The 26891-nt window shown below is 45.3% G+C and overlaps 1 protein-coding gene across 4 annotated transcripts in view; it reads right to left on the bottom strand.

Moving 5' to 3' along the window:
• The window catches only part of PRKD3 (protein kinase D3), a 243652-nt gene that overhangs the window by 28182 nt on the left and 188579 nt on the right, over window positions 1–26891 (bottom strand). For 3 of the 4 annotated variants that reach the window (XM_030198066.1, XM_030198064.1, XM_030198065.1), the window contains exons 15-17: window positions 22358–22519; window positions 15748–15846; window positions 953–1220 (exon numbers count right to left, since the gene is read on the bottom strand). In XM_030198066.1, the coding sequence (XP_030053926.1) occupies window positions 953–1220; window positions 15748–15846; window positions 22358–22519 (529 nt within the window). The remainder of the gene's footprint in view (window positions 1–952; window positions 1221–15747; window positions 15847–22357; window positions 22520–26891) is intronic. The other variant, XM_030198067.1, reaches the window with a different exon arrangement.

The following is a 26891-nucleotide window of genomic DNA, read 5'->3' on the forward strand; positions in this document are numbered from 1 at the left end:
CCAAAGAGCAAGGGGGCATGTTGCGGGTGTGTTTTGGGCAGGACTACGGAGGCAGTAAAAGTACGACATCTAACAGAGATTTTTGAATGGGAAGAAACGTCCATGTCTAGAAAGAAGAACGTTTTTATCTAGACCTGTTTCAGTCATATCCAAGTTAGAAAAAGTTGCTCTAAATGAGCAGCTGACCACTGGAGGGATTAAGGCATGACCCCTCCTTTATTCCTCAGTGGTTGCTGTTCCCTGCCCTCTCCCATGAAAGTGAAATTAGAAAGGAAAACCAGGCTTTATGTCAGCTGCAGATATTATGACCATTCTGAAAAAAGCAATAAGCAGGTCAGAGGAGTAGCCTAGTGGTTAGTGAAGTGGTCTGTGAACCACGTGACAGATTCAAATGCAACTTCAACTGTTTGTTTTTTTTTAATTGTGAGCCCTCCAGAAATATGTACCTAAATATGAGACACCTGCAAGCCTGAAGGCTATTGAAATGTATGCATTCAGTTATAGTAGGTATTTTTCAGGTCCTGGAGGGATCAAATTTACAAAAAAAAAAAAATACATAAATAAATTTAAAAAAAAGAGTTATAGTTTAGTTTGAGTCTATGTTCCTTGGTTTACAGTCCACTGCACTAATCACTAGGCCACTCCTCTGCTCTGCAGGGACATCTGTGTGGCTATATTTTTGAAAATGATGCCAGACAGATGTTCATGTCCCTGTTTTTTTTTTTGTCATTCAAAAGTTGGACATTTCACTTTGGAAAATGGCTATTCATTCTGGACATTTTCAGTGCAAAAACTTCCATCTCACAGTCATAATTGAACAGGAAATCTAGACATTTCTCCTGTTTGTTTATGGTTGTGAGATGGACTTTTTTTTTTTTTTAATGCCCCTCCATGTCTCTATAGTGATGTGCTATTTATGTAACAAACAACTACAGAATATCAATTCTTTCACCTTCTCCTGAAATTTCTTTCCATGGGCTTGATGGATACATAAATGCTGCATTCTGGATTTGGTCATTAATGTCTTCATCTTCATTAAATGGAAATGTACCACTGAGGCTCACATAGATGATGACTCCCACTGACCACATATCTAGAGAACGATTGTAACCTTTACTCCTAAGGACTTCAGGGGCAAGGTATGCTGGTGTCCCCACCACTGATCGTCTGAAAGATTTTTCACCTATGATGCGTGCAAAACCAAAGTCACACAGCTTAACCTGGAAGAAAATTATATTTACAGTGAAAAAAACTACTTTGTAAAATGTGAAAAAAATGAAATTTCCATAAAATTAGGCTGTAAAATAATAATATACAGAATCATATGACTACGGTAGGATAAACTGCAAAGGCACACTAGAGGACATTTTAAACCAAAACCATAAACACAGTTATAATAAATTTCTACTTGAAAGTCGGTGCATGAGGCAATAAGCAATTTAGAGTCCTGTGCAGTAAATTTAGTCTGCATACTAAAGTTCTTATACACATACTACTAGCAGTGGGCTATGCTTGGAGGCAAGACGTTAGTGTGAACATGCTAACATGGACATTTACATGCATCTAAATGACAGAATGTAATATTCAAATGACAGTTTAGCATGGGCTAAGTAAAACAATGCATCTCTTCTAATCAGATCCTTCTTACTCCAGCTCTAACTCCCTTCCCATATTTCATCTGATTTTGTTAACCCCATGTTTCTATTCATAGCACCATTATGATTTTATAACCCACCACACTTCCAGTCTTGCACCTAACAGATCCACTAAAGAAAATGGGGTCAGTAAAAGAAATAGTGTACAGTAAATTGAGTAAAAGAAACTTCATAGGTTTCCCCTTCCTTGACTGGCGTTCAGTCTGAAGGTGTAGCTTCTTCTTTATTGTCATTTACTAAATTGCCAATGGCTATTTTAGCTGCTTCCTCTGCTCAACAATCTTTAGTCATTGAAGAAAAACAAGAAATAACGTTAAAAGATTTGTGGGAATCAATTCAGCAAATGGAGCGTATGCTCAAAGCCACCACCTCTCAGCTGCTTTTTCTCAAGAAGTTGTTGGTATCGGTGAACATGGGCTCCAATGTACAAAGTCTACATAAGAGGATAACTGGTGTGGAAAAATAAGTTTCTACTCTTGCAGCTACATCAGTCATTACTATTAGGGATTGCCATAATGTATATGTAAAGTTACAAATGACTGACAAAGCTAACAGAGATAGAAATCTGCAACTTTTGAATTTTCCTTGTATTTACTTGTTTTCCCCGGAGATACTCCTCAGGAAATATCTCAAGGAGATCCTGAGCTTGGCAACAGCAGATACTCTCCTAATTTCAAATTGCTATTATCTTCCTGGGAAGAGAAGGCTGCAGGATGATCAGCAAGAGGTGGATCAATTGGTCTCATCTGAAATTGAATATACTTAAAATATTATCAATACAACCCTTCTGGTCATTTTGGCCTCTGATTTGGATAAATCAGCTGTATTAACTCAGATGCAGGGCTTTCTTGGTTCTGAAGTCTAGTGTTATGGCTCTTAAAACAGAAATATGAAGGTAGATAAGGGCCAAATGGCCCTTCCAGTCTGCCCATCCTCAGTAACCACTAACTCTTCCTTTCCTAAGGGATCCCACATGCCTGTCCCACGTTTTCTTAAATTCTGCCACAGTCCTCGTCTCCACAACCTCCACTGGGACGCCATTTTTTCCTTAAGTTCCTATGTAAGTGTGTAATTGCTTTCCAGGGTAAAGATTTTATATTTTGGGATTTTTTACAGTTAGAACATTTTCTTAGAGGCCATGAGAAGTAATGGTTTTTGAAATAAGATTATATATTGGGAACTGAAGGCTATTGATGCCAATGTTGCCAGGTTTATCTTGGCTTATTTTCTTGAGTTTGTTCTAATGATAGGTAGTACCACCTACCTTGATGTGGGCTAGTATGATTTTTCCTTGTACTTTATTTGGGTTTTGTATTTTACTTTGATCAGTATTTCTGTACATTATTATTTGTATGAATATGCACTTTAAATAATAGTTATTAAAAAAAAGAAGCCTAGTTCACAGAGTTTGGTTTTGTCTTGATCTAGTAACTAAGTTGTTATATATTTACATAATTTTCAAGAAAGAGATATTAAAAAAATAATAAAAGAAAAAAAAAGAAAAAGAAACTCCACTTCACTTACTGCCGTAAAGGCAAAACATTTTTTGGAAGAATAAAAGAGCCTCCGAACTGGATCATAAATATCACATTACAAAGAAGTGTTTAACCTCTATACAATCAACCGCAAAAAAAAAAAATAATTATCTGAAAGAAATATTCAAATTTCACTTAGGGGCCCTTTTACTAAGCTGTGCTAGGCTGCTAATATGCACCTAACGCAGCAAAAAATGGACTTCCACGGGATGCGCTACAGCATCATTTAGTGCTTTTTGAATGTGTGTGCACTAACCATGCACTAAACATTTTTTCTTAGGGGGTGGAGAGGGGTGTTCCTGCGCCTAACCAGTTAGCGTATCTACATTACCACGCCCAGGAGCCCTTACTGCCTACGAAATAGGAGGCAGTAAGTACGCCTGCGGTGATTTTTAAAAATGTCTGTGTGCTAATGGCAACATTAGTGTGTGGCCATTAATACAAAAAATTGAAAATTGGAGTTTTTACAGCTGCAGTAAAAGTGTCCTTAGCAAGCGAGAAAGACTGCAGCTTAGTAAAAGGACCCCTTAGCTTCTCAAAGTCTCTTACAGCTGAGCTGTAATGGTTTGATTCTGCTTGGGTGTTATATATGCAGATGAGTTGAATGTGCTAGATAGCAATATTTTTTATTCACATTTTTTCCCTAAGACTCTTTTTTTGATGAGCAACAGTTTTTGAACTATGAGTTTTCTTTTGGCCACTGATTAAGTGATGATTTATCCTAACTGTGGGCAGCATTCCATTTATCTGAAATATTTTCTGGGTGTTTTTTTTTTTTTTTGTAAAAATTTTTTTTAATGAGTTGGTATATTTACAGCAGTGGTTCTCAACTGGTGTGAAATGACACATCTTGGGCCGGCACACTGAGCGGCTTTTGTTTTTTTCTGTTTGTTTGCTTCTTCTCCTGTCTCGTCCCAGATCCAGCACCCCTCCCTTCCCTCCCTGTGAGTCCAGTACCTTCCCCCCAAGCCTAGCACGTATTCTTCACTCACTCAGCACCTCCTCAATCCACAAAAACCTTCAAGTCCTTCACTGGTGCCAGCAGTGGTAACAGATTGTCTGGGCTGACCCGGATCCTTCCCCTCTGGGACATCCTGCCCCTCTGACGTAACTTCCTGTTTATGCGTGGATGGGATGCTGCAGAGGAAAGGATCTGGGTTAGCCCAGACAGCCTGTCACTGCTGCTGGCACCCAAGAAGGACTCACAGGTTTTTGTGGACTGGAGTCTTGGGGAGGAGATGGGAGAAGGGAGAGATGCTGGACCCATGGAGAGGAGAGGAGATGGAGGACAGAAGAGGAAGAGGTGCTGGATGTGTGAGGGACAGAAGAGATGCCAGATCCTGACTGAGGGAACAGGGGAGAGAGGAGGGATATGTCCTCCATGGTCTGACATGTCCATGGAGGGTGGAGGATGGGGAGAAGAGGACATGTCAGACCATGGAAGGTGAGGATTGAGGGGTATGAAGAGGGGGACATGCCAGACTGGGGGTGTATGGCCTGGGGGGATGAGGCATGTTAGATTGTGGGGGGCTGGGAGAAATGTCAGACCATGGGGGGAGGGAAAGAGAGAGAGAATATGAGAGAGGCTGGATTGCAGGGAAGATGCGGCTAAACAAACACCAATGCTGTGTTCCTTCCCGGGTTGTGTAGCCATTAAACCACACATCAGGTTTTCACTTCCGGTGCTTGGTTTGCCTTCTACAGAACCCAAGAAGGAGCAGGGTATTGGGATTTGTGTGGCCACATCTACTGCTGCCAGGCTGCCTTCCCCTCCAAGCTGCTGCCCTGCTGAACATTGAAGCTGTGCTTTTTGGTGGTAGCAGTGTGGGGGGAGGGAGAGGGGACACAGAGCTATAAGGGGAAAAGGGAGAGAGGGGGGACACAGAGTTGCTGCGCCATAGGGAAGGAGGGGACAGGAAATTGCTGGATCATAAGGGGAATGGGGAGCGAGAGGGGACAGGGCATGCTGGACCATAGGGGTGGAGGGGAAGGAAAGGGGACAAGGAAATGCTGAAACATAGGGGTAGAGGAAGAGAGAGGAGACAGGGAGATGCTAGATCATAAGAGTGGAGGAAAGAGAAGGGTAGGCAGGACAGGGAGATGGGCTACAAGTGTGGGTGGAGAAAGCGAGGAAATGTTGAGCTATAAGAGCAAAGGAAGGAAGAGGGAGGGGAGATACTTGACATGGTGGAACCATGTGGGAGTTCTGAGGGGGAGACAAGTGAGAAGAGGATGGTGAGTACAGAGGGTAAAAGTGTAGTGATAGGACGTGTGTGAAAGACGACAGAATAGGAGGCCAGGGAAGGAATGAGACAGGAGAGCTAGAGGGTGAGAGGAGGAGATGGAAAAGTTGACAGGTAAGTGAAATATAGCTGGAGGAGTGAAGAGTGCAAGAGTGAAATTTGAGTGGGCAGACAGCCCCAATAGTACACAAATGCCAACGTATAAATTTACATCTGCTTCACAGATGGTGTATATGTACGTATGTGCTCACATATTTAAAGAAATATGTGCATTCATCAGAACTCCAGCTCTGCTCTGCCCAAACTATGCCCTTAGGAATGCCTACACACGGGTTGTATAAAAGTAGGCACAATTTTTCTGTGCACACAGGGCAGGGTTCAGTAAATGATGCCCAAATTTAGGCACCCTTAAGATCTGCGCTAAGTGCCAATTCTAGCAGTAACCGACCTTTACAGAATAGCACTTAGAGCGGATTCCTGCACCCAACTTTGGGCACGAGGACTTATGCCTGATTAAACGTGTAAATTTTCACATTCAAATGATAGTAGTTGGGCGCACAAATCCAAGTATTCTATAACATTGCGTCTAATTTGTAGGAATGCTCCTGACCTGCCTATGCCTCTCCCACGGCCATGTCCCCATTCGAGCTGCATGCTATAAAATTTTGCCGCAGATATTATAGAATAGTGACTAGGCCACATGTGCGCACAACTTCAAAATGATTCCAATTATTGATTGCAAAACACCGCATTAACTCATTAATTTGCACACACATCGGCCCTGCATGCCCAACTTTGGGCAAACTATATGGAATCCGAAGGATAATTTTTACCCGCATGTGTGGCTAAGGAATTTTATAAAAGCCCTTTTCTATGTGTAAAATAAGCTTGACAAACAGAAAAACTTGATAAAATTACCCTCGTGAAGGGCAACTGTATAACTGAGCACCAACATTTACTGGCCCCTTTTGTGCATAAATTGACAGAACACTAGCACTTATGCTGGTAAGTGTGCACTATCCTGTAAAGGCGCACATAAGTGGCTCAGCGTGTAAATGCAAGGGGGCATACACAGGAGTGGAGAACGGGCAGGGCTCCTAATTCCATGTAAGTAAAGTGTGTCCGTGTCGCATTTAGGCGCCCACCATGGTTGTTGGAATTGTGGGCATACAAATGTAAGAAGTGATGATAACAGGCTACACTAGTATTCCATAACAGAATCTTAGCACCCAGATGCCATTACAGAATAGGCTTCTCACCATGCCTAAATGGAGGCGCCTAGTTATAGACTTGCCCCCATGTTTACCGTTCTCTGTCCCAGTCCCTAATAAGCAAACAGCAAAGAGTGGAGAAAAAAAACAAGTCAAATGATGTGCATTCCAGAGAGCAGCCTTCATTAAACAAGAACTTGTATGCTGTTTTGTTCTGTGGCATTTTGGACTTCCCAACTTTTGTTGGTGTGGTTCATTCCCTAATAAAGTTTTGCTCTGATTTCAGTTTCAGCAATTGTTGCATCCCTACCTTGTCCTCGGGCGGCGGCCATATTGGAAGGCTCATCTGGGCAGTAACCATTTTGGGTAGAACATCTGAGGGGCAGCCATCTTGGGAGGATTGTTTGTGCAGCAGCCATCTTCGGTAGCTCATCTAGGAGGCAGCCATCTTGAATGTCTTTTGTGTGCCCTATGATATCTCGCGCCTCTCAGCTGAGACCAGGATTCTCTGATTGGAGACCTATTTAAGAGCTGGCCTGGGACACCATCTTTGCTTCGGCTTCTATCTTGTTAGAGGTTTGGTGCTGGTGATTGAGAGTCCTTCTGCTGGCTTTCCTGTTGATGCTGACTTGGATTGAACCTGACCATTCTCTGCTTGCTTGCTGCCTGCCCTGACCTGTGGATTGAACCTGACCATTCTCTGCTTGCTTGCAGCCTGCCCTGATCTGTGGATTGAACCTGACCATTCTCTGCTTGCTGCCTGTCCTGACCTGTGGATTGAACCTGACCATTCTCTGCTTGCTGCCTGCCCTGACCTGTGGATTGAACCTGACCATTCTCTTCTCGCTGCCTGCCCGATCTGTGTTCCGGATCTGTTCTACTGCCTGCCACGGCTGGTGGCCGTCCGACCCCAACCGTATCCGGAAGTCCTGGTGGCCACCTGCGCCTGGGAGTTCAACTCCCGGGGAACGGTGGTCGCTCCCCAGGTGAAGCTAGGGGTTGTCCGGCTGCCTAACCGAGTGCGGCACTTCGCAGATCCTCCGCGCTCTGTCAAGGCACAAGGGCTCACTACTGCAGTGGTAACAGCAATATAGTAAATTTTAATAAACTATAAACTACGTTTGCATGCAACTGTGAAAATTCTTCAGCCATTTCTACTTTACGACAGAGGGCAATTTTCTGACTCATGCAGTAGGAATGTGCACAAACCACACTAGTTTTAGAAGAGAAAGTATGTGCATATTTCCATTTACAAATTTCCCCCACAGAAAATACCTGCACAAATTTACACCAACCCTAGGACATACGTAAATTTGCACCTTTACTCTATGCACATATCAATGTACTGTTATAAAGATGCACATGTGTGCAGACTCCACCCCTTGCAATGCTTCTAACCACACCAGATAAAAGGTAGATGCCTATACAATGGGCAATTTTAGAAGAAGCAATTTGTGCACGTAAACCCCCTAATTCTTTAAAGCTGGGCACCCAAGTCTCAGATTAGTGTGCAAATTTGTGCTCACAAGTTATAGTATAATGTCAGTTTGGCACCTATGAACAATTAAGTTAGGCGCACATCGGCTTTAAATACCAATAATTGCCCTTAAGCGGCCTTAATTGGTGATAATTGGCACTAATTTGTAGTTACGAGCATAACTGCACTTAGGTGCTATTCTATAAATACAGCACCTAAATGCTGTAGCACGCAACTAATTCATTTTGTCTGAATCACCCCAACCTATTTACCAATACTTCTTTACTGTACTTGTCACTGTAATAGTGCCCCTTTACTGTATCTGTTCACACCGGAGTCTGTAACCACCTCTCTGGAACTATGTAAGCCACTTTGAGCCTACTAATAAGTGGGAAAATGTGGGATACAAATGTAACAAATAAATAAAAATAAATAAATAAATAAAAAGAGGGCATACCCATGGTTGAGTCAGGGGTGTGTCTTGCTCCCCATCAAGGAACGAATAAACTTCAAAGCCCAAACACTGATCCACAAGATCCTCCACGGAGAATCTCCAAGTTACATGACCACTCTAATCGACCTTCCAGCCAGGAACGGATCCAAATCTTCTCAAACATATCTCAACCTTCACCTGCCTAACTGCAAAGGTCTCAAATACAAAACCTACTATGCATCCAACTGCTCCATCATAGGCAGCCAACTCTGGAACGCCATACCAAAATTCATCCGCACAACAAACGAATATCTACGCTTCCGAAAGCTGCTGAAAACATACCTCTTCAAACAAGCCTATCCAAACAACCCAACTTAATTTACGATCCAAATCCACTAACACTATACATACCTCAATCTCCTCCCCTGTCCTGCTCTATAGTGAATGATACATACCTGTAGCAGGTGTTCTCCGAGGACAGCAGGCTGATTGTTCTCACGACTGGGTGACGTCCGCGGCAGCCCCCATCAACCGGAAGAAGCTTCACGGGCGGTCCGCACGCAGGGCACGCCCACCGCGCATGCGCGGCCGTCTTCCCGCCCGTGCGTGACCGTTCCCGCCAGTTGAATGACAAGCAAGAAAAGACGAAACGCAACTCCAAAGGGGAGGAGGGAGGGTAGGTGAGAACAATCAGCCTGCTGTCCTCGGAGAACACCTGCTACAGGTATGTATCATTCACTTTCTCCGAGGACAAGCAGGCTGCTTGTTCTCACGACTGGGGTATCCCTAGCTCTCAGGCTCACTCAAAACAAGAACCCAGGTCAATTGAACCTCGCAACGGCGAGGGTACAACAGAAAATTGACCTACGAAGAACAACTAACCGAGAGTGCAGCCTGACCAGAATAAATTCGGGTCCTGGAGGGTGGAGTTGGATTTACACCCCAAACAGATTCTGCAGCACCGACTACCCGAACCGACTGTCGCGTCGGGTATCCTGCTGGAGGAAGTAATGTGATGTGAATGTGTGGACAGATGACCACGTCGCAGCCTTGCAAATCTCTTCAATAGAGGCTGACTTCAAGTGGGCCACCGACGCTGCCATGGCTCTGACACTATGAGCCGTGACATGACCCTCAAGAGCCAGCCCAGCCTGGGCATAAGTGAAGGAAATGCAATCTGCTAGCCAATTAGAGATGGTGCGTTTCCCGACAGCGACCCCTAGCCTGTTAGGGTCGAAAGAAACAAACAATTGGGCGGACTGTCTGTGGGGCTGTGTCCGCTCCAAATAGAAGGCCAATGCTCTCTTGCAGTCCAATGTGTGCAACTGACGTTCAGCAGGGCGGGTATGCGGTCTGGGAAAGAATGTTGGCAAGACAATTGACTGGTTAAAATGGAACTCCGACACCACCTTCGGCAGGAACTTTGGGTGGGTGCGGAGCACTACTCTGATGTGATGAAATTTGGTATATGGAGCATGAGCTACCAGGGCTTGAAGCTCACTGACCCTACGAGCTGAAGTAACTGCCACCAAGAAAATGACCTTCCAGGTCAAGTACTTCAGATGGCAGGTATTCAGTGGCTCAAAAGGAGATTTCATCAGCTGGGTGAGGACGACGTTGAGATCCCATGACACTGTAGGAGGCTTGATAGGGGGCTTTGACAAAAGCAAGCCTCTCATGAATCGAACGACTAAAGGCTCTCCAGAGATGGCTTTACCTTCCACACGATAATGGTAAGCACTAATCGCACTAAGGTGATTCCTTACTGAGTTGGTCTTGAGGCCAGACTCTGATAGGTGCAGAAGGTATTCAAGCAGGTTCTGTGCAGGGCAAGAACGAGGTTCTAGGGCCTTGCTCTCACACCAAACGACAAACCTCCTCCACTTGAAAAAGTAACTCTTTTTAGTGGAATCCTTCCTAGAGGCAAGCAAGACACGGGAGACACCCTCAGACAGACCCAACGCAGTGAAGTCTACGCCCTCAACATCCAGGCCGTGAGAGCCAGGGACTGAAGGTTGGGGTGCAGCAACGCTCCGTCGTTCTGCGAAATGAGAGTCAGTAAACACTCCAATCTCCACGGTTCTTCGGAGGACAACTCCAGAAGAAGAGGGAACCAGATCTGATGGGGCCAAAAGGGCGCTATCAGAATCATGGTGCCGTGGTCTTGCTTGAGCTTCAGTAAGGTCTTTCCCACCAAAGGTATGGGATGATAAGCATACAGGAGGCCGGTCCCCCAATGAAGGAGAAAGGCGTCCGACGCTAGCCTGCCGTGTGCCTGAAGTCTGGAACAGAACAGAGGCAGCTTGTGGTTGGTCTGAGAGGCGAAAAGGTCCACCGAGGGGGTGCCCCACTCTCGGAAGATCTTGCGTACCACTCTGGAATGAAGCGACCACTCATGCGGTTGCATGACTCTGCTCAGCCTGTCGGCCAGACTGTTGTTTACACCTGCCAGGTATGTGGCTTGGAGGAGCATGCCGAACTGGCAAGCCCAACGCCACATCCCAACGGCTTCCTGACACAAGGGGCGAGATCCGGTGCCCCCCTGCTTGTTGGTGTAATACATTGCAACCTGATTGTCTGTCCGAATTTGGATAATTTGGCAGGACAGCCGATCTCTGAAAGCCTTCAGTGCGTTCCAGATCGCTCGGAGCTCCAGGAGGTTGATCTGCAGATCCTTTTCCTGGAGGGACCACAGACCCTGGGTGTGAAGCCCATCGACATGAGCTCCCCACCCCAGGCGAGATGCATCCGTCGTCAGCACTTTCGTGGGCTGCGGAATTTGGAATGGAAGTCCCAGGGTCAAATTGGTCCGAATGGTCCACCAGAGCAGTGAAGTGCGGCAACTGGTGGAGAGGCGGATGACATCTTCTAGATTCCCGGTGGCTTGGAACCACTGGGAAGCTAGGGTCCATTGAGCAGATCTCATGTGAAGATGAGCCATGGGAGTCACATGGACTGTGGAGGCCATATGACCCAGAAGTATCAACATCTGCCGAGCTGTGACCTGCTGAGACGCTCTGGTCTGCGAAGCCAGGGACAGGAGGTTGTTGGCCCTCGCTTCGGGAAGGAAGGCCTGAGCCATCTGGGTATTCAGCAGAGCTCCTATGAATTCCAGAGACTGGGTTGGCTGGAGATGGGACTTTGGGTAATTTATCACAAACCCCAGCAGCTCCAGGAGTTGAATAGTGCACTGCATGGACCGGAGGGCTCCTGCCTCCGAGGTGTTCTTGACCAGCCAATCGTCGAGATATGGGAACACGTGCACTCCCAGCTTGCGTAGATATGCCGCTACCACCACGAGGCACTTTGTAAACACCCGTGGGGCAGAGGCGAGCCCAAAGGGCAGCACACAATACTGAAAGTGCCGTGCGCCCAGGCGGAATCTGAGATACTGTCTGTGAGCTGGCAGTATCGGAATGTGAGTGTATGCGTCCTTTAAATCCAGGGAACATAGCCAATCGTTTTTCTGAATCATTGGCAGAAGGGTGCCCAAGGAAAGCATCCTGAACTTTTCTTTGACCAGGAATTTGTTCAGGCCTCTCAGGTCTAGGATGGGACGTAGCCCCCCCTGTTTTCTTTTCCACAAGGAAGTACCTGGAATAGAATCCCTGCCCGGGTGGTACGGGCTCGACCGCATTGGCGCTGAGAAGGGCGGAGAGTTCCTCTGCAAGTACCTGCTTGTGATGGGAGCTGAAGGATTGAGCTCCTGGAGGACAATTTGGTGGAAGGGAGGCCAAATTTAGGGCGTATCCGCACCGCACTATTTGGAGAACCCACTGGTCGGAGATTATGAGAGGCCACCTTTGGTGAAAAAATTTTAACCTCCCTCCGACCGGCAGATCGTCCGGCATGGACACTTTGATGGCGGCTATGTTCCCGTGGATCCAGTCAAAAGCCCGTCCCCGGCTTTTGCTGTGGAGGCGCAGGGGGCTGCTTAGGCGCACGCTGTTGACGAGAACGAGCGCGCTGGGGCTGTCCCTGTGCCTGTCGAGGCCTTCGGGCCGGCTGGGTGTACCTACGCTTGGTAAAAGCATAGGGCGCTTCCTGCCGGGCCCGGGAAAAACGTCCACCTGCTGAGGTGGATGCTGAAGGCGCCCGGTGGGAGAGCTTGTCAAGGGCGGTTTCCCGCTGATGCAGTTGGTCCACCAGCTGCTCGACCTTCTCACCAAAAATATTATCCCCCCCGGCAAGGGACGTCAGCCAGTCTCTGCTGGGTGCGGTTGTCCAGGTCAGAGGCGCGCAGCCATGAGAGCCTGCGCATCACTATACCTTGGGCCGCAGCACGAGACGCCACGTCACAGGTGTCATAGATACCACTGGACAGGAACTTTCTGCACGCCTTCAGCTGCCTGACCACTTCCTGAAAAGGCCTGGACTGCTCCGGCGGGAGCTTATCGACCAGGTCTGCCAGTTGCTTCACATTGTTCCGCATGTGGATGCTCGTGTAGAGCTGGTAAGACTGGATGCGGGTCACGAGCATGGAAGTTTGGTAGGCCTTGCTCCCAAACAAGTCCAGAGTGCGAGACTCCCGCCCCGGGGGCGCCGAGGTGGTATCCCTCGAACTCCGTGCCCTCTTGAGAGCAGAATCCACGACCGCCAAGTCATGGGGCAATTGGGGCCGCATTAACTCTGGGTCCGAGTGGATTCTGTACTGGGACTCTGCTTTCTTGGGAATGGTAGGATTAGATAATGGTCTCATCCAGTTCCGGAGCAGTGTCTCTTTGAGGACATTGTGCAACGGCACCGTGGAGGACTCTCTAGGTGGTGATGGATAGTCGAGGACCTCGAGCATCTCAGCCCTCGGCACGTCCACAGAGACCACGGGGAAGGGAATGCATATAGACATGTCCCTAACAAAGGAGGCAAAGGAGAGGCTCTCAGGAGGCGAGAGCTTCCTCTCAGGTGAAGGCGTGGGGTCGGAGGGAAGGCCCACAGACTCCTCTGAGGAGAAATATCTGGGGTCCTCCTCCTCCCCCCACGAGGCCTCTTCCTCGGTATCGGACATAAGCTCATGTAGCTGAGTCCTCAACCTGGCCCGGCTCGACGTCGAGGCACCGAGGCCTCGGTGTCGTCGAGCGGTGGACTCCTGCGCCGGCGGGGACGAAGCTCCCTCCATCGACATCGACGGGGACTCCACCTGCGTGGCGGTTGAGACCGGCGCCGCAAGCGGTGTCGAAGGCCTCGGCACCGGGCTACAGCTCGCCGGCGCCACAGTCAACGGCGCCGAGGGCGCAAGCACCCCCGGCGCCGGCACAGCCTGGCGCATCAGCCCTTCCAGGATCCCCGGAAGGATGGCTCGGAGGCACTCGTCCAGGCCCGCTGCCGGGAAAGACGGGGAGGCCGGTAGAGGCGTCGGTGCCGGAAGCTGCTCGGGTCCAGGAGACTGCACCGAAGTGCTAGGACCCTGACGCGTCGGTACCTCCACTACCGAGGGGGACCTCTCCTCTCGACGCTGACCCGGCGTCGACTCCTCTCCGGCGCCGGAGGCCGGGTGCATCGATGGCGACCGATGACGGTGCTTCCTTGGCTTCTTGCGGTGCCCGTCATCGGCGCTAGGTGGTATGGAGGAGGAGGAGGTCGATCCCCCTCGGTCTCGAGGGGCCGGATCAGACAGGGTTCGGTCCCGAGGGCCATGAGCAGAGGGAGTGACCTGGACCGACTGCCCACGTGGCCTCTCACCCCTACCCTCACCGGAAGACCGGCGGGCCGACGGGACCTGTGCTCCTGGGGTCGATGCCATCTGTGCCGATTTCGCGGACATCGATACCGGTACCGAAGAACCAGCCGTCGATACCGATGCCGTTGAGGTCGACGTCGAGGGGCCGGCGCAAGTTCCAAAAATACGGTCCCGAAGAACTTGCCTCGCAACTTGAGTCCGTTTCCGGAGACCAAGACACAAAGTACACGACTTGGTATCGTGCTCCGGCCCAAGGCACTGGAGGCACCAAGCGTGGGTGTCGGTCTGCGAGATAGGCCGGCCGCACCGACCACACTTTTTAAATCCACTCGGGACCTTCGAGGACATCGACGGAAAAATCGCGTCGGCGAAATCAAAGTCGTCGATGGTGGCGGTAAAATCACACCTCGAAAAAATAATCGACCGCGCGGCCACAAGGCCGCAACGCGACGCCCCCGCTAGAAAACGAGGGAAAAAAACAGCGCGTTCTCTTTTTTTTTTTTTTTAAACAAAAGAAAAACCCTTGCGGAACGCGCGACAACAACAAGGAAAAAAAAAAACAAAGAAGGTTCGCGAACAACGCGACGGTTTTCCGGGGCTGACGAAGAGAGAGATGTGCGACACGTCTCTCTCCAGGCGTGGAAAAGAAAAGACTGGCGGGAATGGTCACGCACGGGCGGAAAGACGGCCGCGCATGCGCGGTGGGCGTGCCCTGCGTGCGGACCGCCCGCGAAGCTTCTTCCGGTTGATGGGGGCTGCCGCGGACGTCACCCAGTCGTGAGAACAAGCAGCCTGCTTGTCCTCGGAGAAACAATTGTATCCTCGTTATGATACTTTTTATCCATACATTGTATTACCTCTATGATACTTTGTACTTACATTGTGTTATCTCTGTGACACTTTGTACTCATACATTGTAAGCTGCACTGAACCTGCTATCGAGCGGGGTATAAATGCTATAAATAAATAAATAAATTGTGCAGTTACATTACAGAATACTATTACTCACGCCCGCAACTGCCAACTTTAGGTGCCAGCATTTACACCAGCCTTTGACAAAGCGTAAGTGCTCACGCCTAAGATAGGTGCACGCCTGCCGAATTATGCCCTATTCCATAATGGCAATTTTGCCCCTCCCAAAGCGTTCCGCCTATGGGAAAGCTGCTGCACAGCTGTTGCTAACCCAAGAACTTATATGGGTGGGGTCTTCCTGACAACATCCCCTTCAAGTTGTTTGCAACCTTCATTACTAGACAGAAAATGGGAAATGTATGGTATCTATTTAAAAAGTTAATTTTTTGATACTTTACCTGGGTATTTATCAGCATTTAACACTAATGAAACGCAACCGTCTCTTTTTGCTCAAATAAATTAATAGAATCAAGATAATTTCTATTACATTTTTTAAAAAATCAAGGGAACAACTTTAACACAATTTTAACAACTGAAGTTAATATAATTCCTTGGAATAGAATTATGCAAGTCAAAATCAGTATAGGACAATGAATCAACTTACCTGTGGGAAAGGTTCTGCTGATGCAAGTAATACATTTTCTGGTTTTAAATCACAGTGCACAATATTTTTAATGTGTAAATGCCTCAAAGCAACCAGGACCTAATAAAGAAAATGAAAACTATTTCTTAAAATAATGATCTACAGGTTGTGGTGTTCCAAGCCTAGTTAATTTCACAGACCATACAAAAATTTTAATAAGAGGGATAACAAACAGGATTTCTTACAGCAAAACTATAACAAATTCAAATTAAATAGGCAAAGCACTGCAGATGAAGCTTTGTGATGGTGCTGATGTAGAGTTCTTAATCCAAAAAAGCTCAAAAAAGGTCCACTTTTAACACAACAAATGCAACAAAAGGGTGGACCCTAGATCTCACCATCAGAATGTTGGATAGGAGGAAAAGGTATCAGATGTCACCAGATCAATTTGCTCTGTACATTCATATTGGGTCAAACAAAGATCCAACTGGCGACTACTGTAATAATTGACCAAAAAAACCCTCATACCTAATCATTCCAAATCTAATTTTCAATTTTGAAATTATTCATATTTTTAACATTTTAAATGTCCTGTTTTTGACATTTTCAGTATTTTTCATAAAAAGGAGTAACTGGCAATTGGCAAACTATACAGAGTGACATTTATCTGTGACCCACTATGACCTGACGTGCTCTCATTTCACTGCCACTTTCTCAAAGGATATGGGCCGGTGGTCACATCACAGAACCATGCAGATGCCCGGCGGAAGAGCATCATGCATGTTTCTATGAAGTGACCACCAGCCCACATCCCTTGAGAAAGTTTCAAAGGAATTTTGTTCATGCAGCACAACTTTAAGAATATGTCATGCAAAGACTTTCACATGTATTTCAGAAGCCAGACAAAGTTGTTAAGGGATATCCATTCTGCTGATAAGTACACTTGGGCTCAGATTCAGTCAAACTCCAATCCAGAAGATTTTGAAAAGTAGATTATTGCTGTACTGTAAGTCAATCACTGTTTAATGTGCATTTATTAACTAAAAGCCATCTACACATTTGCTATGATTAAATATTTCTTTAGTAAAGGTAGCAACCATTTTTATTTTTTGTGTCCTTTTTTTGTCTCCTCAAATATGGTATTAATGATGGGTTGGGATAAAGATTTCAATTTGGGGGGTTTCTAGTTTAAGAGGGAAAGTAGGTGCTCTGGCAGTGTGGCTAGCAGACAGGCATGGGCCCTTAATAAATATAACCACACAGAGGTTAAGTGTGAAATCTTAATGGCCTGGTAAGATATAGATTTCTCTAATATTTTCTTGTATTGCATCACCAAAGGAGGAGGGGAAAAAAAAATCAAGCGAGATATCCCTGTACAAAAGGAGTTGGGATGTAAGGGAAATGAGAATAAACGCAATTAATATTTTGACCATCAAATAATCTGAATATCAAACATGCTAGCTTAAATTCAATATGGGCCTGAATGGAAGCCAATGTAACTTAATCAATGATGGTATCACCCTATCAAATTTTTTGAGAAATAATTCTGGCTGCAGCATTTTGAAGCATCTGAAGTTTAGAAAGCAGTTGGGAAGAAACAGAACAATATAATCCATTACAATAAACTAAGTATGACATAATCAGTGATTTAACCAATAGAGTAGACTTCTCAGAGAACAAGGAATGTATATTACAAGGATGTTTGAGTTAAAAAAAAAAAGACAGTTTGTACTACATTTATTACTTCTTTATTTTAAAAACTTGTATTCCACCAAAACCTTGGCAGATTGCAAAACAAAACATATTGTTAATTCAAATCCATCAATAACACAACAAAACTAACAATAAATAACACAGTCCACGGACTCTCCGACATCACCTATCCTCAGTTTCTCACTGGTAAATGAAGTGGAGATCAGATTATAAAGCTTTAGGGGCCATCATTACAAACTCATTCATCAGCTACCTGTTGGAAGTGTGGGGAATGGTGAAAAAGAAGTGGGGAGGGGAGCTTAAAATCTCTAATAGGACAGCAATTGGGTATGAACCCACTTTCATGCGAGGCACAGACCCTAAGATATTTCAGGTTTAGGAGGATAAAAAGGTTGGTGTTCTTTGGGCAATTTCTAGAGGATAGTCAGTCAATTTCCTTTGAGACACTGAGGGAATCCTATGATTTGGCTTGAAGAGATTTCTTGCCAGTTGAACAGGTTCAGCATTATATGAAAGCCAAAGGGTTGATGGTGAAGCCTCGGAAGAAAAAGAAAAACTCAAACAGTTGTGGGAGCCCATGACACAAATGAAAGGGTCCATATCTGTATTTTACGGTTTCTTCTGGGGTAGCAGTTCGTAACTTACACATTTATTAGTAGGGCACAATAGAAATGGACATTTCAGGAAAGTGAAAAGGTGTCTCTATGTATTTTAGTGAAGGAAAATGTATAAGTTATAACTAGGTGGCATTTAACTCCAGAGTGACTGAATAAGATTTATCCAGGGTCTTCTAACAAATATTAGTGGAGTGGAGGAGTGGCCTAGTGGTTATAGCACCAGTCTTGACATCCAGAAGTGCCAGGTTCAAATCCAACTTGGGCAAGTCACTTAACTCTCTATTGCCTCAGGTACAAACTTAGATTGTGAGCCCTCCAGGGAAATATCCAGTGTACCTGAATGTAACTCAGCTTGAGATACTACTGAAGTGTGAGCAAAATTCAAATAAATAAATTAAATAAATAAATATTAGAGGCAATCCTTGGGATTCTATATATACTACTACTACTTAACATTTCTAGAGCGCTACTAGGGTTATGACAGCAGAAATCGAAGTGCATTCTAGAACAATGTGTGTAACTTAATTGGTAAATTAGCTAATCAGCTGTTAATTGGATGTTAACAAGCAATTATCAGCAAAACTTGGCATTAAGATTTACGCTTGCAACTTGCTAAGCATATTCTGTAACATGGTGCGCTAAAATTCTAAGTCACATAGTTGAAAAGGGGGCATGGCCATGGGTGGGCATAGGCATTTCTAAAATCTATGCGTGTTGTTATAAAACACACCCGCTCTACGCTTAATTTAGGCATTGGGATTTATGCCAAGTAAAACATGGTGTTAATGGCCATGACTAAATTTGATTGCATGGAAAGGCACTTAGCGTATTCTATATGTTGCTTGAAAATTTAAGCCTATTCTATAAAATATAAGCGTACTTTACAGAATACGCCTTGGCATATTTTTTTTCAGTATGGAATTTTCAGGCGCCATATATACAATCTAGCTCAATGTGGGGGAAAAGGTTCCATAAAAAATATTTGGTGGGATTGTCCCAAAGATCAGAGATTTTGATGCAAATCTTAACATTGCTACAGACACAGGTAGGGTTAAAGTCCATAAGACCCCCCCCCCCCAGGCATGTCCTTTGGGTTGGAGAACAGAAGGGAAAAGTCCAAAGTAGGAGAAACACATTCTACCTTTGGGGTTATCTGCAGCTTGATGTGAGATAGAAGCTCATCAGACTGATGGCCCAACGGTGCATGAATAGAAACGCAGACTTAACATTTTGGGGGAAATGGAGAAATGAATGGATTAATGTGTGGGGGGGTCTTTGATCAGAAGGGGGAGTGGAGTCAGTTAACCAAAATAAGACAGTGAGTGAGGCCAAAATGGGGGGAGGGGAAGGGGAAATTAGGGGTAGGGGTAGTGGGGTGGATACCAACTGACTGAAGGAACCACAGTCAGCTGGACTAGTAGTTTTGGTTATAGGTGGGATTGGGTAGGGGGGAGGATGTATGTGAGAGAATTTTGGAAGGAATGGAGAGGGACACTATTTGTGTTTACATAGTGGGACTTCAACTGTTGTTTTGAGTTAACTTAAAAAAAACTGTCTGTCTTGTTTCCTGTTGTTGGAGTGGAACTAAATGATAATTTGCCTGTTGTAAATTGTAAATGTTAATAAAAACAGAAAGAAAAAAAATAAGAGAAACTACCAGGGGTACCTTCCAATTCCTATCTCGGGGGAAAGATTAGATCACAATGGGAAGGCCTGGTCAAATAGCCAAGTCTTACGGCCAGATTTGAAATGAATCAAAGAATGGTCCAATCATAGGAACAGCGGTAATTGATTCCATAACTCAGGAGCAAGGTAAGAGAAAGTCATATCATGATAAGGATACAAATGAACAATTCTGTATAATGAAACAATCAAAAGATAGGTATTGAAGACCGAAGGATGATATGGAACTAGCAAGCTTACGAAATAAAAAGGCTGACCTATACCGTAAGCTTTGTGGGCAAGAAGAAGAATTTTTAAATGAATTCTACTGAGACAACATGGTTTTACCAGAGGGAAATCGTGCCAAACAAATCTCATTGAATTCTTTGATTGGGTAACTGGAGAATTGAATCATCAACGTGCTATAGGCGTAATCTACTTAGATTTTAACAAAGCTTTTGACACGGTTCCTCACAGGAGGCTCTTAAATAAACTAGATGGGCTGAAGATAGGTCCCGAAGTGGTGAACTGGATTAGGAACTGGTTGACGGACAGACGACAGAGGGTGGTGGTAAATGGAGTTCGCTCGGAGGAGGGAAAGGTGAGTAGCGGAGTGCCTCAGGGATCGGTGCTGGGGCCGATTCTGTTCAATATATTTGTGAGTGACATTGCCGAAGGATTAGAAGGTAAAGTTTGCCTATTTGCGGATGATACTAAGATTTGCAACAGAGTGGACGCCCGGGAGGGAGTGGAAAGCATGAAAAGGGATCTGAGGAAGCTAGAAGAATGGTCTGAGGTTTGGCAATTAAAATTCAATGCGAAGAAATGCAAAGTGATGCATTTAGGGAGTAGAAACCCACGAGAGACGTATGTGTTAGGCGGGGAGAGTCTGATAGGTACTGAGGGGGAGAGGGATCTCGGGGTGATAGTATCCGAGGATCTGAAGGCGACGAAACAGTGTGACAAGGCGGTGGCCGTAGCGAGAAGGTTGCTGGGCTGTATAGAGAGAGGTGTGATCAGCAGAAGAAAGGAAGTGTTGATGCCCCTGTACAAGTCGTTGGTGAGGCCCCACCTGGAGTATTGTGTTCAGTTTTGGAGGCCGTACCTTGCGAAGGATGTTAAAAAAATGGAAGCGGTGCAAAGAAAAGCTACGAGAATGGTATGGGATTTGCGTTCCAAGACGTATGACCAAAGACTTGCTGACCTGAACATGTATACCCTGGAGGAAAGGAGGAACAGGGGTGATATGATACAGACGTTCAAATACTTGAAAGGTATTAATCCGCAAAAAAATCTTTTCCGGAGATGGGAAGGCGGTAGAACGAGAGGACATGAAATGAGATTGAAGGGGGGGCAGACTCAAAAAAGATGTCAGGAAGTATTTTTTCATGGAGAGGGTGGTGGATGCTTGGAATGCCCTCCCGCGGGAGGTGGTGGAGATGAAAACAGTAACGGAATTCAAACATGCGTGGGATATGCATAAAGGAATCCTGTGCAGCAGGAATGGATCCTCAGAAGCTTAGCTGAAATTGGGTGGCGGAGCAGGTGGGGAGAAGAGGGGTTGGTGGTTGGGAGGCTAGGATAGGGGAGGGCAGACATACGGTCTGTACCAGAGCCGGTGATGGGAGACGGGACTGGTGGTTGGGAGGCGGGAAATACTGCTGGGCAGACTTATACGGTCTGTGCCCTGAAAAAGACAGGTACAAATTCAAGATATGAGTTTATCTTGGGCAGACTAGATGGACCATGCAGGTCTTTTTCTGCCGTCATCTACTATGTTACTTTCAATTGGCAACCAATGTTGGTCAAACAATAAAGGCGTGACATGGTTGTAACAAGAAACCCCATAAATTATACAAACCACAGTGTTCTGGAGAACCTGAAGTCAACACAGGACATACTGAGGTAGTTCAATAAACAACAAATTACAATCACATAAGAACTAACACATGTAACAAAGCTTGCATAGCACAAGAGTCCAGAAACGACTGAATCTGATGAACAGCACAAAATACTTGCCTGGTTAAGTGAGAAATATGGTTGAAAAAGGAAGAGAACTATCAAGGTAGATCCCCAAAAGACTGTATAGTGCATATGCCCACCTCGCTCATACAAGCTAATACACATGTATTTACAGAACAAAACGTAGACCATCTGTTGGCATATAAACGCGTATGTAAACACATACACCCGCATGTGCTAGTATTTTAAACACTTACGCATGTAATGCACATGAAAATTTAGAACCTATTTTCTAGATTTACTCCCCCAATGCCTCCTATTGAAGAGTCGGTAAGTGCATCTGTGCAATTGGGAGCCGACAGTGCATGGCAACTTATCATGCATTAACTGAAAGCGCTATCCACATTCATAACCCACCTGATCTCCACCTCTTGCCCGTCCCCTGCCTCAGCAGGCAATTACTGTATGAATTAGAGCACATTAAGTGCCGTAGCCGTGAGGTAACCGATACCATGTGCTAATGCTTACAGTAACTGCTTATTGCTCTTTAGTAAAGAGGCCCCTGTTTATAATAACGTGAAACTCAATTTTTTATAGAAAAAGATGATTTAAATTATCTATCATTGTTGCTCTTTGATTTTAAATCATTACTCTAAAGTCAATTGATGATGGAATACCTGTGTGACCATGAATTTTGTGATGCGCTCTGGCAATCTGCTTTTCTCACTGGACAGAATCATTTCCAGCATATCTCCCTGCAGTTTTTCCATTATGACAAAGACCCGCTCCAGAGTTTCAAACATACATTCCAAATTTACAATTCCTGGGTGGCACAAATTCTACAAGAAATCACAACACATATGCATGAAAAAAATATGTCTTCAGTAATTTATGCATGTAATTTTATCGTCATAAGAACATAAGTGTTGCCATATTGGGACAGACTGAAGGTTCATCAAGCCCAGTATCCTGTTTCTAACAGTGGCCAATCCAGGTCACAAGTACATGGCAAGATCCCAGAACAGTAAAACGGATTTAATGCTGCTTATGCTAGAAATGAGCAGTGGATTTTCCCAAGTCCTTCTTAATAATGGTATTTGCACTTTTCTTTTAGGAAGGTATCCAAATCTTTTTTAAACTCTGCTAAGCTAACTGCTTTTACCACATTCTTTGGCAACGAATTCCAGAGTTTAATTACACATTGAATGAAAAAATATTCCAGTTTGTTTTACATTTACTACTTAGTAACTTCATTGTGTGCCCTCTAGTCCTAGTATTTTTGGAAAGAGTAAACAAGCAATTCATGCCTACCCACTCCACTCCATTCAGTATTTTATAAACCTCTATCATATCTCTCCTCAGCTGTCCCTTCTCCAAGTTGAAGAGCCTTAGCCGCTTTAGCTTTTCCTTATAAGGAAGTGGTCCCATCTCCTTCAACATTTTTGTTGTCCTTCTCTGTACCTTTTCAAATTCCGCTATACCTTATTTGAAAGGTATTAATCCGCAAACGAATCTTTTCCGGAGATGGGAAGGCGGTAGAACGAGAGGACATGAAATGAGATTGAAGGGGGGCAGACTCAGGAAAGATGTCAGGAAGTATTTTTTCACGGAGAGGGTGGTGAACGCTTGGAATGCCTTCCCGCGGGAGGTGGTGGAGATGAAAACGGTAACGGAGTTCAAACATGCATGGGATATGCATAGAGGAATCCTGTGCAGAAGGAATGGATCCTCAGAAGCTTAGCTGAAATTGGGTGGCGGAGCAGGTGGGGGGGAAGAGGGGGTGGTGGTTGGGAAGCAAGGATAGGGGAGGGCAGACTTATACGGTCTGTACCAGAGCCGGTGATGGGAGGCGGGACTGGTGGTTGGGAGGCGGGAAATACTGCTGGGCAGACTTATATGGTCTGTGCCCTGAAAAGGACAGGTAGAAATTCAATTCAAGGTAAGGTATACACATATGAGTTTGTCTTGGGCAGACTGGATGGACCATGCAGGTCTTTTTCTGCCGTCATCTACTATGTTACTATGTAAGTGACCAGAATTTCACACAGTATTCAAGATGCGGTCGCACCATGGAGCGATACAAAGGCATTATAATATTCTCATTTTTGCTTTCCATTCCTTTCCTAATAGTTCCTAACATTCTATTTGGTTTCTTAGCCGCCGCTGCACACTGACCAGTTTCTAACATTCCTTTTCTGGCAAAACTTATAGAACAGACAGTCTGTAATCAACTCAGTTACTGGCTAACTGAAAGTAATTGGCTAAACTCAAATTAATTTGGCTTCAGACCTGGGTACGGAACAGAGACAGTTCTTGTGTCCCTTCTTGATGATCTGCACAGAAACTGTGACAGGAGATCTGCCTTAATACCAGTGTTGCTAGATTTCTCAGCAACCATCAACACTGTGGATCATACATCATGCTTACAAGGCTGGCAAAAAAACAGGTATCAGTGGCACAGTATTTACATGGTTCAAATCCTATTTGTCAGGCAGACAACAACCAGTTCTGTTTAACAGCAGCACATCTTTACTTTGGGAACTGAACTGTAGGGTGCCACAGGGATCCATACAGTTTTCCCATTTTATTTAATATCTACCTCAAGCCTCTGGCTGAGCTGCTATGGTCGATGGACACAAAATTCTATATCTATGCTGATGATGTACAACTACTCATGCCCACTGAACCAGATCTACCCACAGCTTTCAGTAAACTGACTGCGTGTCCACTCAGGAATGGCAAACAACAAACTTTGTCTGAACCCAAGCAAAATAGAGATTCTTTTGGTATCTAACACACGAGGACAAATACCCAACTTCAAAATACCTTTTAGGAAGTATGAATTTCCCCCAAAATCACAAGTTAAGAATCTTGGGATACTGCTAGACTTATCATTCACTCTGATCCCATAAATTCAAACAACCTTTAAAAATTGTCTCTATCACCTGTGGCAGCTATGAAATCTCTCTCCGCAGTGGTTCATGCCATGATAGCATCACGACTAAACTACTGTAATGCCCTGTACACTGGTCAAACCAAAAAAGCATCATTATGATGGAAAAAAAGAAGTACTGTGGTAGAACCAGAGGCAATGAAAGTAGCACAACCCAAGAAACATCCCCCAAATAATGACAGAATGGTGAAAAGCAGAAAATTCTTACTGCTCGGAGACTCCATTATCAGAGGCATTACCTTAGGGACACAGCTCAGGGGTTCCAACCTAGTGAAAAGTCTTCCAGGATAGTCTTCCAGGATCTTCAGCTATAAGATGTACAGACCAAATACTGAAAGTGATCCGAGAAGAGAGCAAGGCTTCAAACGCTTATGTTGTAATTCACCTGGGGGCAAATGACCTGGCCAACAATAGCAAGTTTACAGCACAGAGAGCGTTCCAGAAGCTTGGGGAGGGACTGAAACCTTTGGTTCGGACTGACGTTTTTTCTGAAGTAATTCCAACATGGGGGAGGGGAGAGGAAAGACTACGCAAAACAGAGGAATTCAATAAGTGGCTTGAGTCTTGGTGTAAAGCTAGACTCATATTCGGCAAATCAAAATATGAAAGTGCTAAACCCCTACGAGAAAAGCTACATTGGCTCCCACTCAAAGAACGCATCACATTCAAAATATGTACCCTAGTTCACAAAATCATCTATGGAGACGCTCCAGCCTACATGTCAGACCTGATAGACCTACCACCCAGAAATGCCAAAAAATCATCCCGCACATTCCTTAATCTTCACTTCCCTAATTGTAAAGGTCTAAAATACAAACTAACGCATGCGTCAACCTTTTCCTACCTGAGCACACAATTCTGGAACGCGCTACCACGCAACTTAAAAATGCTCTATGAACTAACTAACTTCCGCAAACTACTAAAGACCCATCTCTTTAGCAAGGCATACCACAAAGACCAACAAATATGAACCAATACAAATATCCAGAACTGTCTTACAATTTTTTGCTTGTAAAATACTAAAATGTTTTATCATGATCATGTTTACTTGTTAAACTACTATTATGCTCTATCATTATCATGTTACCCCAAATCCTTCTATAATGCTAAATGTATCTTTTCCTATATGCTTCCACTATTCGTGATGTATTGTAAGCCACATTGAGCCTGCAAAGAGATGGGAAAATGTGGGATACAAATTCAACAAATAAATAAATAAATAGGAGAATGGGGTAATACGTGGAAAAATAACAGGCCGTACTGTAATGATGGGCTACATCTTTCTGTGAAGGGAAAAAGGATCCTTGGGAAGAAAAAGTGAATGATACATACCTGTAGCAGGTGTTCTCCGAGGACAGCAGGCTGATTGTTCTCACGACTGGGTGACGTCCGCGGCAGCCCCCACCAACCGGAAGAAGCTTCGCGGGCGGTCCGCACGCAGGGCACGCCCACCGCGCATGCGCGGCCGTCTTCCCGCCCTTGTGTGACCGTTCCCGCCAGTTGAATGACAAGCAAGAAAAGATGAAACGCAACTCCAAAGGGGAGGCGGGAGGGTAGGTGAGAACAATCAGCCTGCTGTCCTCGGAGAACACCTGCTACAGGTATGTATCATTCACTTTCTCCGAGGACAAGCAGGCTGCTTGTTCTCACGACTGGGGTATCCCTAGCTCTCAGGCTCACTCAAAACAAGAACCCAGGTCAATTCAACCTCGCAACGGCGAGGATACAACAGAAAATTGACCAACGAAGAACAACTAACCGAGAGTGCAGCCTGACCAGAATAAATTCGGGTCCTGGAGGGTGGAGTTGGATTTACACCCCAAACAGATTCTGCAGCACCGACTGCCCGAACCGACTGTCACGTCAGGTATCCTGCTGGAGGCAGTAATGTGATGTGAATGTGTGGACAGATGACCACGTCGCAGCCTTGCAAATCTCTTCAATAGTGGCTGACTTCAAGTGGGCCACTGACGCTGCCATGGCTCTAACACTATGAGCCGTGACATGACCCTCAAGAGCCAGCCCAGCCTGGGCGTAAGTGAAGGAAATGCAATCTGCTAGCCAATTGGAGATGGTGCGTTTCCCGACAGCGACCCCTAGCCTGTTAGGGTCGAAAGAAACAAACAATTGGGCGGACTGTCTGTGGGGCTGTGTCTGCTCCAAATAGAAGGCCAATGCTCTCTTGCAGTCCAATGTGTGCAACTGACGTTCAGCAGGGCGGGTATGCGGTCTGGGAAAGAACGTTGGCAAGACAATTG

Source organism: Microcaecilia unicolor, chromosome 3, assembly GCF_901765095.1.
Source record: "Microcaecilia unicolor chromosome 3, aMicUni1.1, whole genome shotgun sequence".
NCBI classification, from domain to species: Eukaryota; Metazoa; Chordata; class Amphibia; order Gymnophiona; family Siphonopidae; genus Microcaecilia; species Microcaecilia unicolor.